General features: G+C 39.9%; 1 protein-coding gene across 3 annotated transcripts in view; it reads left to right on the forward strand.

The window, feature by feature from the left end:
• The window catches only part of MGA (MGA, MAX dimerization protein), a 106,776-nt gene that overhangs the window by 39,709 nt on the left and 52,442 nt on the right, over nt 1–14,625 (forward strand). For all 3 annotated transcript variants that reach the window (XM_025390742.1, XM_025390744.1, XM_025390743.1), the window contains exons 4-8: nt 907–985; nt 1,104–1,199; nt 9,403–9,534; nt 9,776–9,880; nt 12,650–13,317. In XM_025390742.1, the coding sequence (XP_025246527.1) occupies nt 907–985; nt 1,104–1,199; nt 9,403–9,534; nt 9,776–9,880; nt 12,650–13,317 (1,080 nt within the window). The remainder of the gene's footprint in view (nt 1–906; nt 986–1,103; nt 1,200–9,402; nt 9,535–9,775; nt 9,881–12,649; nt 13,318–14,625) is intronic.

A 14,625-nucleotide genomic window follows, 5' to 3' on the forward strand; every position in this document is an offset into this window, starting at 1 on the left:
CCTGTGTTCACACCATTCTCCTGCCTCATCCTCCCGAGTAGCTGGGACTGCAGGTGCTCACTACCACACCCGGCTAATTTTTTTTTGTATTTTTAGTAGAGACAGGGTTTCACTGTGTTAGCCAGGATAGTCTCGATCTCCTGCCTCGTGATCCTTTTGCCTCGGCCTCCCAAAGTGTGCTGGGATTGCGGGCGTGAGCCACCGTGCCTGGCCTTTTTTTTTTTTTTTTTTTTGATACGGAGTCTTGCTCTGTCGCCAGGCTGGAGTACAGTGGCACAATCTCAGCTCACTGCAGCCTCTCTCCCAGGTTCAAGCAGTTCCCCTGCCTCAGCCTCCCAAGTAGCTGGGACTACAAGTGTGCGTCACCACACCCAGCTAATTTTTTTATTTTAGTAGAGGCAGGGTTTCACCATGTGGACAGGATGGTCTCAGTCTCCTGACCTTGTGATCCACCCGCCTCAGCCTCCCAAAGTGCTGGGATTGTAGGTGTGAGCCACCCTGCCAGGCTGTCTTTCTTAATTGACTACACAGATGTTAGATATTTAATCCCTTCTAGCTGTTCTTTTCCTCCCTTGTTAGCTGAGTAAGCTATCTGAATATAGGCAATGAGAAATGAACATGCAAATTATATACTTTGAGGTCAGTTAGCTCAGTATGATATCACATTCACATTTTTTTACTTTCCCCTTTCCCCCTTGTGATTATTAAAGTAATATTAATGTAGAACACTTAGAAAATATCAAAAAGTGTGAAAAATTTGCTCCTGTTCCTCCAATTTTAATGTAACTGTAGGCATGGACATATTTTCCTTCTGGTCTTCAATTTTTTTAAATCCAGTTTTACATTTAATTTTTCAGAAGCAATATGAACTATCTTTTTTTTTTTTTTTTTTTTTTTGATGTATAGGAAGCTCTAGACATTCATGCAGTTGATGGGACAACAGAAGAATCTTCTAGTCTTCAGGCATCAACCACAAATGACTCAGGTATTATAAAATAGTATAAAATGAGTTATATTTGTGGTTTGGGCTCCAGTAATGAAACATTCAACATTCGTTTGTAGTGTACAGTAGCTTATTTTATTACTATTTATTTTGGGAGTAGGTTACAGAGCAAGAATTTCCCAGTTGGAAAAGGAGTTGATAGAAGATTTGAAGTCTTTGCGGCACAAGCAGGTGATACATCCTGGTCTTCAAGAAGGTAATAGACTGGCAACTTTTTTTTTGGTTTTCTTTTTTCTTTCTTCCCTGTTTCTCCTCTTTTTCCTCTCTCCTCTTCTTTTTGTTTTTTTCCTCTTTCTCTCTATCCTTGATTTCATTTCTTTCAGCACCTCTTTCAGTTTGCATATTTTTCTCTTCTCTGTCTCCATAATTCTTCCCTTTAGTTTAAAAACCATGTCTAGGTCTTTTTTATCCTATTATCTTATGTAAGAAAAAAATGTGTCATGGTGAAGCAAGTGATATTTTCTTTGTTCATTCTTACAACCTGGTATTCTCCTCCCGCATTTCTCATCTTAGTTTGGTTACTTTTGTTTATGTGGTTGTTTGTTTATTTGAGAGGGAGTCTCACTCTGTTGCCCAGGCAGCTGGAGTGCAGTGGTGCTATCTTGGCTCACTTCAAGCTCCGCCTCCTGGGTTCACACCATTCTCCTGCCTCAGCCTCCCGAGTAGCTGGGACCATAGGCGCCCGCCACCGCGCCTGGCTAATTTTTTTGTATTTTTAGTAGAGACAGGGTTTCACCATGTTAGCCAGGATGGTCTCCATCTCCTGACCTTGTGATCCACCCGCCTCAGTCTCCCAATTACGTGCTTGTTTTTATAATTTTGGAGGAAGGGTCTTCCTTGTCCTTTAGTAATATATTTAGGTGTATAAATAGAAGAATACTTTTCTCTCTCATGTTTTGGCTGCAAACATCTATTTTATATATTCGATGTACCAGTGGGAAGTTAATTTAAAATTTTCATTATCTTTTTTTTTTTTTTTTTTTTTAAATTTTAAGTTCTGGGATACATGTGCAGAATGTGCAGGTTACATAGTTATACATGTGCTATGGTGGTTTGCTGTACCTATCAACCTGTTATCTAGGTTTTAAGCCCCACATGCATTAGGTATTTGTCCTAATGCTCTCCCTCCCCTTGCCTCCCACCCCCCGACAGGCTCTGGTGTGTGATATTCCCCTGCTTGCATCCATGTGTTCTCATTGTTCATCTCCCACTTATGAGTGAAAACATGCAGTGTTTAGTTTTCTGTTCCTATGTTAGTTTGCTGAGAATGATGGCGTCCAGCTTCATCCATGTCCCTGCAAAGGACATGAACTCATTCTTTTTTATGGCTGCAGTTTTCATTATTATCTTTATTGTAATGCGTTATCTTGGCCTTGATTATGTTGCTTAATCTTTAAAAAAACATATCTACTATGGTTATTAACATCATGATCACTACTGATTTTCCTGTTTTGGGATGTAATGAAAAATTTTAGGCTGTGCCCCAATTTTTAGTTTCTTACAAATATCTTTGATTTTAGATACACATCTTGGAGTAGTTTTTTGAGTTTTTGACTCTTAACAATTTTCAGAAGGGTGTCTAGACTATTTACACTAATTAGTAGTTTATTTACCTGAGAATCTAAACATTACAAGTTATCAAACAAAAGATTTATATGCTGGTCATTCAGTTTCTAAATCGAATGGTAATACTTGAAGAATTTTTGCTTTAACGGAAGGCAGCTTGTGTGACAGTGCGATCTTAAAGTGTGCAGATCCCAGTCTCAATCAATCAATATGGGCTGATTGCTGTGGATTGTAATGGACAGTCACATCATAGCAATCTTGCAGATAACGTTTGCTGCTGTTTATTGTCAGCTTTAACGTCTACTATTTTATTTAAATAATATTCTCTTATTTCTCCCTATCTTTTTTCTCCCCTTCCTTCATTTCTTCCTATCTTTAACTTAACCTGCCTTCTCCCTTTCCCACTTCCTTTTTTTTTGTTATTTTCTTGATAATATAAAAATATTATGACATTTATATTGTGTTCTTTTAACTTAATCCCCACATTTAAAAAACCTTAGTTCTAGAGTTAAATATATTCAGTGCTTGCAGCTGGTCCTTTTGCTCTGGTTTATTTGCCTAGTATTTGCTGGTTGGCAAAGCTTTGACTGTTTTTCTTTCTTTTATAGACAACTTAGTCAAATTTGTAATCTTTTCCTTAATGGAATGGGGTGTTCAAAGGCCAATGTTTATGGAGACTGACTAGGTACCATATATAGTGAAATTAGCCTGAATTTGGGGGATAGAGTTGGACTCTGGTGAGGTAGAGTACAGGCACTTCTTCGAAAGGGACAACTGCATCAGTGGATTCTTGTCATATGGAAAAATGGGCCCAAAATTCTCAGGTCTTCCTATAGTTCAGTAGAAGCTGGAGTGGCTATGTGATGTCTCTGAAGTGGTGGCCGCTAATAGTTTTTTGGGCACCTAACTCAAAACTTTAAAAACACAGCCAAACGAAACATATCTGTGAGCTATTATTTTTCACCTTCTTTATAGATTCTGCATTTGGTGCAATTTTGTATTTAATCCTAAGGTTGTTAAAATTTATTCAACTACATGCTGACATAGTTTTGTTTTTTAAAAAATAATTAAATCTGTAATTTCTCTGGTACTTAATTTTCAGTGTGTGAGGTGGAGTCCTGTTTTGGATTTTTTTTATTCCTCTATTTTATTTTGGCATATTTTTCTCCCCAACCTTGACTTCCTTTAAAAAGCCATACTTGGGCCAGGCTCGGTGGCTTGGGCCTGTAATTCCAGCACTTTGAGAGGCTAAGGTGGGTGGATCACTTGAGGTCAGGAGTTCGAGACTAGCCTGGCCATCCTGTCTCTACGAAAAATACAAAAAATTAGCTGGGTGTGGTGGTGAGCGCCTGCAATCCCAGCTACTCAGGAGGTTGAGGCAGGAGAATAGCTTGAATCCAGGAGGTGGAGGTTGTAGTGAGCTGAGATCCTGCCACTGCACTCCAGCCTGGGTGACACAGGGAGACATTGTCTAAAAAAAAAAAAAAAAAAAAAAGCCAGACTTAAACAGTTTCTAAAGAATAAGTTAATTTGGCCAAATATTTGTAGTAACTGGGTGATGCCAATCCCAGGGCTCTGAAGATAAAGTATTCTAGGTTCATCTCTAAAATTTGATTCTTGAAATAATTTGTTAAATTTCAACTTAATGTCATATTTCTTTACCCTGCTATTAACTATAATTTCATTATTTAGAAAATAGCACTTAAACTTCTTTTGAGCTGAAAACCCTTGAAAAACTAGAAAATCTTTTTGAGTTTGCTTTAAAATTGGGAAAGCAGTGTTGATTAAGCCTGGGAAAATGTTTTTATTGTTGTCGGTAGTTTTACTTAAAAATAAAATAAGGTTCTTAATTTTTCTTTCCATGGTACTATATTTTTGTTTGCTATACTAAATTTACTATATCTACGTTGGTCTGCTTTTTAAGTCTGTTAGCTTATCTGAAATTATCATCTGTCTTTGCATTTTAAAAGTGTGTTCAAAGCATTTCTCCTTCATTGCTACCAAGTCAATTATTGTCAGTTTTTAAAACTTTATATTTTAGAAGAGTTTTAGATTTATAGAAAAATTAAGAACACAGTGCAGAGAATTCCGGTTTTTTTTCTTTTTACTTATTCCTAATTCTCTCAGTATCCAGAATTTCTCCTATTAATATCTAACATTAGATTGGTACATTTGTTACAGTTAGTGAACCAGTACGGATATATTGTTATTTAAAGTTCATAGTTTATTGAGATTTCTTTAGTTTTTACCCAATGTCCTTTTTTTTTTTTGCATCTAAGATCCCATTCAGGATACCACAGTACTTTTAGTAGTGATGTCTCCTTAGGATCTTCCTGGTTATGACAGTTTCTCAGATTTTGTGTTTAATGACCTTGACAGTTTTGAAGAGTCAGGTATTTTTATAGATGTCCCTCAGTTGAGACTTATCCTGTCATATCAAGAGTACATACATTAAGCATGATTTATCACTATTGATGTTACCTTGATCACCTGGCTGAGATATTGTCAGTTTATTCACTGTGAAGTTACTCCCGACTCCCTGCCCTCCGTTTCTCTCCATACTGTACTCTTTGGAAGGAAGTCATTATGCTTAGCTCACACTTAATGTGCAAGAAGTTACATTGTACCTCCTTGAGTGTAGCCTATCTATGTAAGTTATTTGGAGTTATTTTTCACCGGAGATTTATCTAGTCTTCTTTTTAAAAAATTCCCTTAGGTGAATCTCCAGCTCTACTAAAACAAAATTAGCTGGGTTTGGTGGCATGTGCCTGTAATCCCAGTTACTTGGGGGGCTGAGACAGGAGAATTGCTTGAAACTGGGAGACGGAGGTTGCAGTGAGTAGAGATTCTGCCACTGTACTCCAGCCTGGGCAACAGAGTGAGAAACTCTGTCTCGGAAAAAAAAAAAAAAAAAGAAAGAAATTCACTCATCAGTATGGACTCTTGTCAGTTTTAATGTTTTGTTTCGATGTTTGTTTTTTGTTTTTGAGACAGGGTCTCACTTTGTCACCCAACCTAGGCTGTAGTGCAGTGGCGTGAACATGGCTCACTGCAGCCTCGACCTCCTGAGGCCCAGTGATCCCATGTCAGCCTCCCAAGTAGCAGGGACTACAAGCACATGCCACCACACCTGGCTAATTTTTTTTTGTATTTTTTTTTCTGTAGAGATGGGGTTTTGCCATGTTGCCCAGGCTGGTCTCGAACTTTTGAGCTCAGGAAATTTGCCCACCTTGGCCTCCTGAAGTGCTGGGATTATAGGCATGAGCCATATGTCTGGCCGATTTTAATGTTAATTTCATTTATGAGTAATAATATTTCAATAACTCCCTCTTCCTTTTTTAGTTATTTAATAAAAATGCTTTATTTTTCCTTAAAAATTTTTTTTTTTTTTTTGTAGATAGTGTCTCCCAGTTTTGCCCAGTCTTGTCTCAAACTCCTGGCTTCAGCCCATCCTCCCAAGTAGCTGGAATTACAAGTGTGAGCCATGGTGCCTGCAGTAAAAAAAAAAAAAAATTCTGAATGTTGTATTAAATTAGTGTTTAGTGGCCAGGCGCGGTGGCTCACAACTGTAATCCCAGCACCTTGGGAGGCAGAGGTGGGCGGATCACAAGGTCAGGAGATCGAGACCATCTTGGCTAACACAGTGAAACCCTGTCTGTACTAAAAATAAAAAAAATTAGCCGAGCGTGGTGGCATGTGCCTGTAGTCCCAGCTGCTGGGGAAACTGAGGCAGGAGACTGGCATGAACCCGGGAGGTGGAGTTTGCAGTGATCCGAGATCGCGCTACTGCACTCCAGCGTGGGCAACAGCGCGAGACTCCGTCTCAAAAAAAAACAAAAATAAAAAATTAGTGATTAGATGGAGTTTTCCTTATAATATATGCTTTTCTATTCTATGTTTACTGCTTATATAGGTGTTTATAGAACTATAAACATCTTGAGTGTTTGTATTTCAGTGGGTTTAGGTAGCAGTAGGCATTTTCGGCCGTATCTTATCGTAGGTGAATCTGCCTTTGCTTGAATCTAAAAGTTATCTCTTTTCAGCTTTATCTCTATGAGTCTTTTTTGTAACGACAGTATAACAAATTTTTAAGAAGTAGCTTCTGATATGGTGAAATGAAGGAAAACTGTTTAGAAGTGTAGTTTAAACTGACATATGTAGACAGGATTTTAGGTTCTAAGTAGGCTCTGGTTGAATAAAAGTATAAAAAGATAGTAGGGTTTTCACAGTATGCTTTCTATGAATTATTCAGCTATATTATTTTCTGCAAGCTAAAGTTTTTATGCCCATTTCATATGAAATCAACTGAGTCTAGGTCTCAGGTGTCTTACTTGGGGAAGGATTTTCTTACATGACCTCAGGTGATCCACCCACCTCAACCTCCCAAAGTGCTGGGATTACAGGTGTAAGCTACCATTCCCGGCCTCAGATTTCTTTTTGTTTACCTCTCTTAGGGACTTATTTACCCTATGCTAACTACTAAAAATCAATTGGGAAAACAACACTAAAGCTTCTTGAGGTCTTTTTGTTTGTTTGTTTCAACACAGGATTTTGCTTTTTTGCCTAGGTTGGAGTGCAGTGGCATGATCATGGCTCTCAGTACTCTCAACCTCCTGGGTTCAAGCAGTCCTCCCACCTCAGTCTTCTGAGTAGCTGGGATCACAGGCATGTGCCATTACACCCAGCTAATTTTTAAATTATTTTGTAGAAGTGGGGTCTCACCCTGTTGCCCAGACTAGTCTTGAACTTCTGGGCTCAAGCAGTCCTTCTGCTTTGGCCTCCCAAAGTATAGGGATTACAGATGTGAGCGGACACACCAGGCCTGAAAAATGTGTTTTATCTTTCTGAGACCATCTGTTTTACAGAGAAAGTACAGTAGATTCTCAAAGCATACGACTGAGTGTGGTGGATTGGTGTTCATTTTACTGTTGAGAAAATGTAGTAAAGACAAGATTAAAAACCATTGTTTTGACTCATTATCCTATATTTCCCATAGTTGATTGGGAACATGGGGAAAGAATGTTGTTTTATTTGATTGATGTTTTAATCATACTGTGTGATTAAATACAATAAATATGTAATATAGGCAGGGTGCGGTGGCTCACACCTGTAATCCCAAACTTTGGGAGGCTGAGGCGTGCAGATCATGAGGTCAGGAGTTCGAGACCAGCCTGACCAACGTGGTAAAACCCCATCTCTACTAAAAATACAAAAATTAGCTGGGCCCGGTGGCGTACGCCTATAATCCCAGCTACTCAGGAGGCTGAGGCAGGAGAATCGCTTGAACTTGGGAGGCGGAGGTTGCAGTGAGCCAAGATGGCACCATTGCACTCCAGTCTGGGCAACAGAGCGAGACTCCGTCTCAAAAAGAAAAAAAAAAAAAAGTAATACAATAAAGATATGTTAGAGAATTGGAATTGCAAACTAAAACAAAATAGCTGTCTTTTTTTTTTTTTTTTTTTTTTTTAAGAGATGTGGTCTTCTCACCTCAGCTTTCCAAGTAGTTGGGACTACAGGTGCACGCCACAGTGCCTGGCTTGCCATCTTTTGTTCAGATAGATTTTATGTATAGGGTACATGGGGTTCATAACCCACCTAATGTCTTTAACTGTTAGAGAAACAGCACTATGTGAGCTTTTTAATGGAAACTTATACCTGTGACTTTTAATGGCTTTACTGTGATACTTAACACTTAGCTTTTTTTTTTTTTTTAAAGATAGAGTCTTACTCTGTCTCCCAGGCTGGAGTAAAGTGGCATGATCTCAGTTCACTTGAACCTCCCAGGTTCAAGTGATTCTCTTGCCTCAGCCTCCTGAGTAGCTACAGGCACATACCACCACACCTGGCCAGTTTTTGTACTTTTAGTAGAGGTGGGGTTTCACCATGTTGGCCAGGCTGGTCTCAAACTCCTGACCTCAAGTGATCCGTCTGCCTTGGCCTCCCAAAGCGCTGGGATTACAAGTGTGAGCCACCAGGCCTGGCCAATAATTAACGCTTCACTTTGAACTTCTTTTGCCTTCAGTTTATTAAAATTTAAGTTGAATACCTTCCCAAAAGATTGCCTTTTAACCTATAAATAAGGAAGTCATAATGTTTTTAGGCTTGATTAACCATAAATGTCATTAATAAGAACTAGAGAACCAGTAGCCATAATCAGGCCAGCAGCTTAGTCTATGGTAAGTTCATAATAGAGGCCTTAGACAATCTCTGGACCACAAAGAGTTAAAGCACAAACGATCTGAATTTTGCCATTTTTTAATTAGTTACCTTGCTTAATAGATTATCACAAACTTAGCAACTTAAAACCATATATTTACTGTATCACAGTTTCTATGTGTCAGCAGTCTGGGCATAGCTTGGTTGGGTTCTCTGCTTAGGTTCTTACAAGGCTACAGTCAAAATATTGGCCAGGCCTGGTTTCTCAAAGACTTGGTTGGAGAGGGATCTGCTTCCAGTTTCCCTCAGCTCATTGGCAAAATTTATTTCATTGCAGCTCCAGCAAGATGGATAACTTGTGTTATCACATGCACATTATCATGCATGGCACATCTCCCTTACCACATTTTATTGATTAGAAACAAATTAAGGCCCTGCCTACCACACTCAGCAGAGTGAGGGGGATTATACAAATGTGTGATACCAGATGACATGGATCATGGGGCCACCTTAAAGTGAATCTGCTACAGTTTGTTTCATTGTTTTTGTTCTTTACTATCTCCTTTCTCTCTCGACCTTACCCCCCACCATCTCTCAGGCCCAAGTTAAAAAAAAAGAAGGGAGATAATATGATTTGTGATTGATCTATGGAAATAAGATTTCCTTTTTTCTTGTAGTGGGCTTAAAATTGAATTCAGTGGATCCAACAATGAGCATTGATCTTAAATACTTGGGAGTACAGTTACCTTTGGCTCCAGCTACTAGTTTTCCTTTTTGGAACCTTTCAGGAACCAACCCTGCCTCTCCTGGTGAGTATGTAACATTGGTAAAGTCATACACTGTTTTTCTTGAAGTTTACATTATTTGTAATGTAAGTAAAAAGCTACCTTTATTGGTGACATTTAACATTAGTCTAAGATAGGTCTTTTGTCTGTTATAGTTTCGGTAAGTGATTTATACACTTACCAAATTAAAGTTTTATTAATTAATTAGGTCCATAATATTGGCCTGCTAGAATTTTGGTCATCTGTTTGACTTTTTCTTTTATAGATGCGGGATTTCCCTTTGTTTCTAGGACAGGGAAAACCAATGATTTCACTAAGATCAAGGGATGGAGGGGAAAATTTCATAGTGCTTCTGCATCTAGGAATGAAGGTAATTAGTTTTTAAAAATTTTGTAAATGTTCTGAAACATGTAGCCAAAAACCTTTTGTTAAAAGTAAGTCTTGGTTGTTTTTCTTCATTCCTTCTCGCCATGTTTTTTTTTTTTTTTTTTTTGAGACTGAGTTTTACTCTTATTGCCCAGACTGGAGTGCAGTGGTGCGATCTTGGCTCACTGCAACCTCCACCTCCCAGGTTCAAGAGATTCTCTTGCCTCAGCCTCCCAAGCAGCTGGGACTACAGGCATGTGCCACCACGGCTGGCTAATTTTTTGTATTTTTAGTAGATACAGGGCTTTACCATGTTGGCCGGGCTGGTCTGGAACTCCTGACCTCAGGTGATCCATCTGCCTCGGCCTCCCAAAGTGCTGGGATTACAGGCGTGAGCTGCTGCTCCCAGCCTTCCATGGTTTAAAATGAACTGAAAATACTTGTCTTGCTGTTTTCTGTCTGCTACCCATTTTCCTGTAGTCACAGCCCTGAGGTTCAGTCAGGCTTAAATAATTGCTGCAGCCTTTTAAACAGCATTTCTGGTATTTCTGTTTCTGCAGTTAAAAAAACATTCTCAAGCTTTAGTTTAGAACTGTATACTTCACAGTTGTATAGTGATTTCCTATAGTCTTATACTTCAGACTAAACTTCTAATCCAAGCATTTTGACTGTATCCCTCTTGGTCCCCATTCTTAGTGCTTTTCCTTGTCCACTGCATTCGTTTGCAGTTTAACCAGATAAATATGCCAGTTTTTCAAAATACTTTTTCTTATCTTTGAATCTTTTCACTGTGTTTATAACAATGTAATTCATGTCTCTGTACTTAATTTTTTTGTTTCTTAAAAACTAAATTTTATGGTTGGGCATGGTGGCTCATGCCTGTAATCTCCCAGCACTTTGGGAGGCTGAAGCTATCGCATTGCTTGAGCTCAGGAATTTGAGACCAGCCTGGGCAACATGGTGAAAACCCCTCTCTACAAAAAATGCAGAAACAGCCAGATGTGGTGGCACATTCCTGTAGTCCCAGCTACTCGCAGGGCTGAGGTGGGAGGATCACTTGAGCCCGGGGAGGTTGAGACTGCACTGAGCTGCGATCACACCACTGCACTCCAGCCTGGGTGATAGAACAAGACCCTGTCTCAAACAAACAAACAAAAACCCAACTAAATTTTATACCCCTCTTTTTGTGGTCTTCCTTCTTCTCTAATGTTTTGTATCACACTACAGGCATTCCAGTCTCTCTCCCTCGCTTTTTAAGGATGGGGTCTTGATCCATCGCCCAGGTTGGAGTGCAGTGGTCCAGTCTCAGCTCACTGCAGCCTTGACCTCCTGGGCTCAGGTGATTCTCCCTGCTCAGCCTCCAGAATAGCTGTGACCACAGGTGTGTGCCCCCATGCCTGGCTAAGTTTTTGTAGAGCTGGGGTTTGCCATGTTGCCCAGCCTGGTCTTAAACTCCTGAGCTCAAGAAATCCACCCACCTTGACCTCACTAAGTGCCGGGATTATAGGCATGAGCCCCTGTGCCCAACCTCACTATTACAAATAATCTTTTGGCATTCTATTGAGGCCTGCTTTGATTTTTTTTTTTTTTTTTCCTCCTGTTATGTGGTGTTTTTTTTTTTTTTTTTTTAAATAAGAGATGGAGTTTCACTTTTGTGCCCAGATTGGAGTACAATAGTGTGATCTCGGTTCACCACAACCTCCGCCTCCCGGGTTCAAGTGATTCTCCTGCCTTAGCCTCCCGAGTATCTGGGATTACAGGCATGTGCCACCACGCTCAGCTAATTTTGTATTTTAGTAGATAACGGGTTTTCTCCATGTTGGTCAGGCTGGTCTCGAACTCCCAACCTCAGGTGATCTGCCTGCCTCGGCCTCCCAAAGTGCTGGGATTGCAGGAGTAAGCCACGGCACACAGACTCCCTGTTATGTTTTTACTTATCTTTGGTCTCTTTAATCAGGTCAAAGATTGTCAAAGATTGATGATTCTTAGGTTAAATACATTGTTAGCACTTTGTAAAAAGTAGTGCCTCAATAAATAATATAATGTGGTAATTTTAGGGTAAGACATAATTGTAGAGAATGGATTTTAATTTTTTGTTTGTTTGTTTGAGACAGTCTTGCTCTGTTGCCCAGCCTGGAGTGCAGTGGTGCGATCTCGGCTCACTGCAAACTCCGCCTCCTGGGTTCACATCATTTTTCTGCCTCAGCCTCCTGAGTAGCTGTCACTACAGGCGCCAGCCACCATGCCTGGCTAATTTTTTTGTATTTTTAGTGAGACAGGGTTTCACCATGTTAGCCAGGATGGTCTCCATCTCCTGACCTCGTGATCCGCCTGCCTTGGCCTCCCAAAGTGCTGGGATTACAGGCGTGAGCCACCGTGCCCGGCAAGGATTTTAATGTTTTTAGTGCCCAAGACTAGAGAATAGATTTTAATGTCAGTAGTGTCTGAGACTCATTCTCTTCACTTGGTTTTATTTATCTTTTCTTTCTGAGGAGGGATGGTTTATTTATTAATGTTTTTATTTAAAAAAATTTTTTAGAGACAGGGTCCTTTGTTGCTTAGGCTAGTCTTGAACTCTTGGCCTCTAGTGATCCTTTTGCTTCTTCCTGCCAAAGTGCTGGGATTATAGGTGTGAGTCACTGTGCCCGCTAAGGGATAGTTTTGAAGATTCAGTATTTTGTAGCTCAATATTCTTGGCCTTTTTAGTGTTTTTGTGGAGATTCATAAATCTGCCCTAGATTTCTTTAAGCATTTTGTGTTTTCTTATTTCTAGGTGGAAATTCAGAAAGTTCACTGAAAAATCGTTCTGCTTTCTGTAGTGATAAGCTAGATGAATACTTGGAAAATGAAGGCAAGCTGATGGAAACAAGCATGGGTTTCTCTTCTAATGCTCCCACATCTCCTGTGGTGTACCAGCTTCCCACTAAGAGTACCAGCTATGTACGAACACTTGATAGTGTACTAAAGAAGCAATCTACTATTTCCCCTTCTACCTCTTACTCTTTGAAACCTCATTCTGTACCCCCTGCCTCTCGAAAGGCAAAGTCTCAAAACAGACAGGCAACTTTCAGTGGCCGAACTAAATCATCTTACAAGTCCATTTTACCATACCCTGTTTCACCAAAGCAGAAATACTCTCATATGATTCTGGGAGATAAGGTTACCAAGAATTCTTCAGGCATCATCTCAGAAAATCAGGCGAATAACTTTGTTGTGCCAACTTTAGATGAAAATGTGTTTCCAAAGCAGATTAGTTTGCGGCAGGCACAGCAGCAGCAGCAGCAGCAGCAGCAGCAACAGGGAAGTCGTCCTCCAGGCTTGTCTAAATCTCAGGTGAAGCTAATGGACCTGGAAGACTGTGCACTTTGGGAAGGAAAACCGAGGACGTATATCACAGAAGAGCGAGCAGATGTATCCTTAACAACTCTACTTACAGCTCAAGTAAGTAGCTACTGTTTTCTGGAGGTATATTAGTGCTTGGCTAGAAAGAGTGAGGTTGGTGAGGGGAAATGGGAACGGTAGTTTTTGGCAGGATGATCAGCTAGTTTTTAGCATTTAGAACCTTCATGGGAACTAAGGCTACGTCTTCCCTGTTTGTTCTTTACCAACTAGACACTCAGGTGTAGATTCCTCCTGCCAGCAGAGGGAGACAGTACAATTGTACTTTTGAATAACCTCTCTGCTGTCTAAAGGCTGACCATTCTGAAAATTTCTTAATTTCATTTTCCAACATATGGGCAAGTACATTTGCTGATCTTGTTAAAACAACTTTGAAAATCGTGCCTTTTTTTTTTTTTTTTTTTTTTTGAGATGGAGTCTTGGTCTACTGCCCAGGCTGGAGTGCAGTGGCAGGATCTCAGCTCACTGCAACCTCTGCCTCCTGGGTTCAAATAATTCTCCTGCCTCAGCCTCCCGAGTAGCTGGTACTATAGACACATGTCACTGCACCTGGCTAATTTTTGTGTTTTTAGTAGAGACGGGTTTTTGCCATGTTAGCTAGACTGGTCTGGAGCTCCTGACCTTAGGTGATCCACCTGTCCCGCCTCCCAAAGTGCTGGGATTACAGGCATGAGTCACCACGCCTGGCCTGAAAATTACACTTTTAAAAGATACTAAATCCCAGGAAATTAAAAATTAAGAACCTATGGAGAAAAACCTTTATCTTTTGTGAAATTTTGTATTAACACTTTTTCACTTATTTATTTTTATTTTTATATTTTAAGAATTTTATGGCAAGGGATGCAGGAAGGAATTTTTGATCTATTGATGATATACCTATCTTAGCAGCCTCTGATGCATGTGTACCCAGGCTGGAGTTCAGTGGCATGATCACAGCTTACTGCGATCCTCCCACCTCAGCCTCCTGAGTAGCTGGGGCATATAGATGCGCACTACCATGCCTGGCTAATTTTTTTATTATATTAAAAATACAAATCGGATTTTGCCACGTTATCCAGGCTGGTCTCAAACTCCTGGGCTCAAGCTATCTGCCCTTCCTCGGTCTCCCAAAGTGATAGGATTACAAGTGTGAGCTACTGTGCCTGGCCTTTCCATTAATTTTTTTACTTTCCATTTTGTAATTCTGTGACTGAATTCTGGAACTAAAGATCATCAGATGTTGGAACTAAATGCAGATTGTTTTATTCGTTATTAATCCTTCATAAAGACTTTTATTTGTGTATTGTCCTATTCTTTTTTTTATTAATTACCTTAGAATAGGGACCAGCAAACTTTTTCTGGTAAAGGGCC

This window comes from Theropithecus gelada, chromosome 7a (assembly GCF_003255815.1).
Source record: "Theropithecus gelada isolate Dixy chromosome 7a, Tgel_1.0, whole genome shotgun sequence".
Lineage (NCBI taxonomy): Eukaryota > Metazoa > Chordata > Mammalia > Primates > Cercopithecidae > Theropithecus > Theropithecus gelada.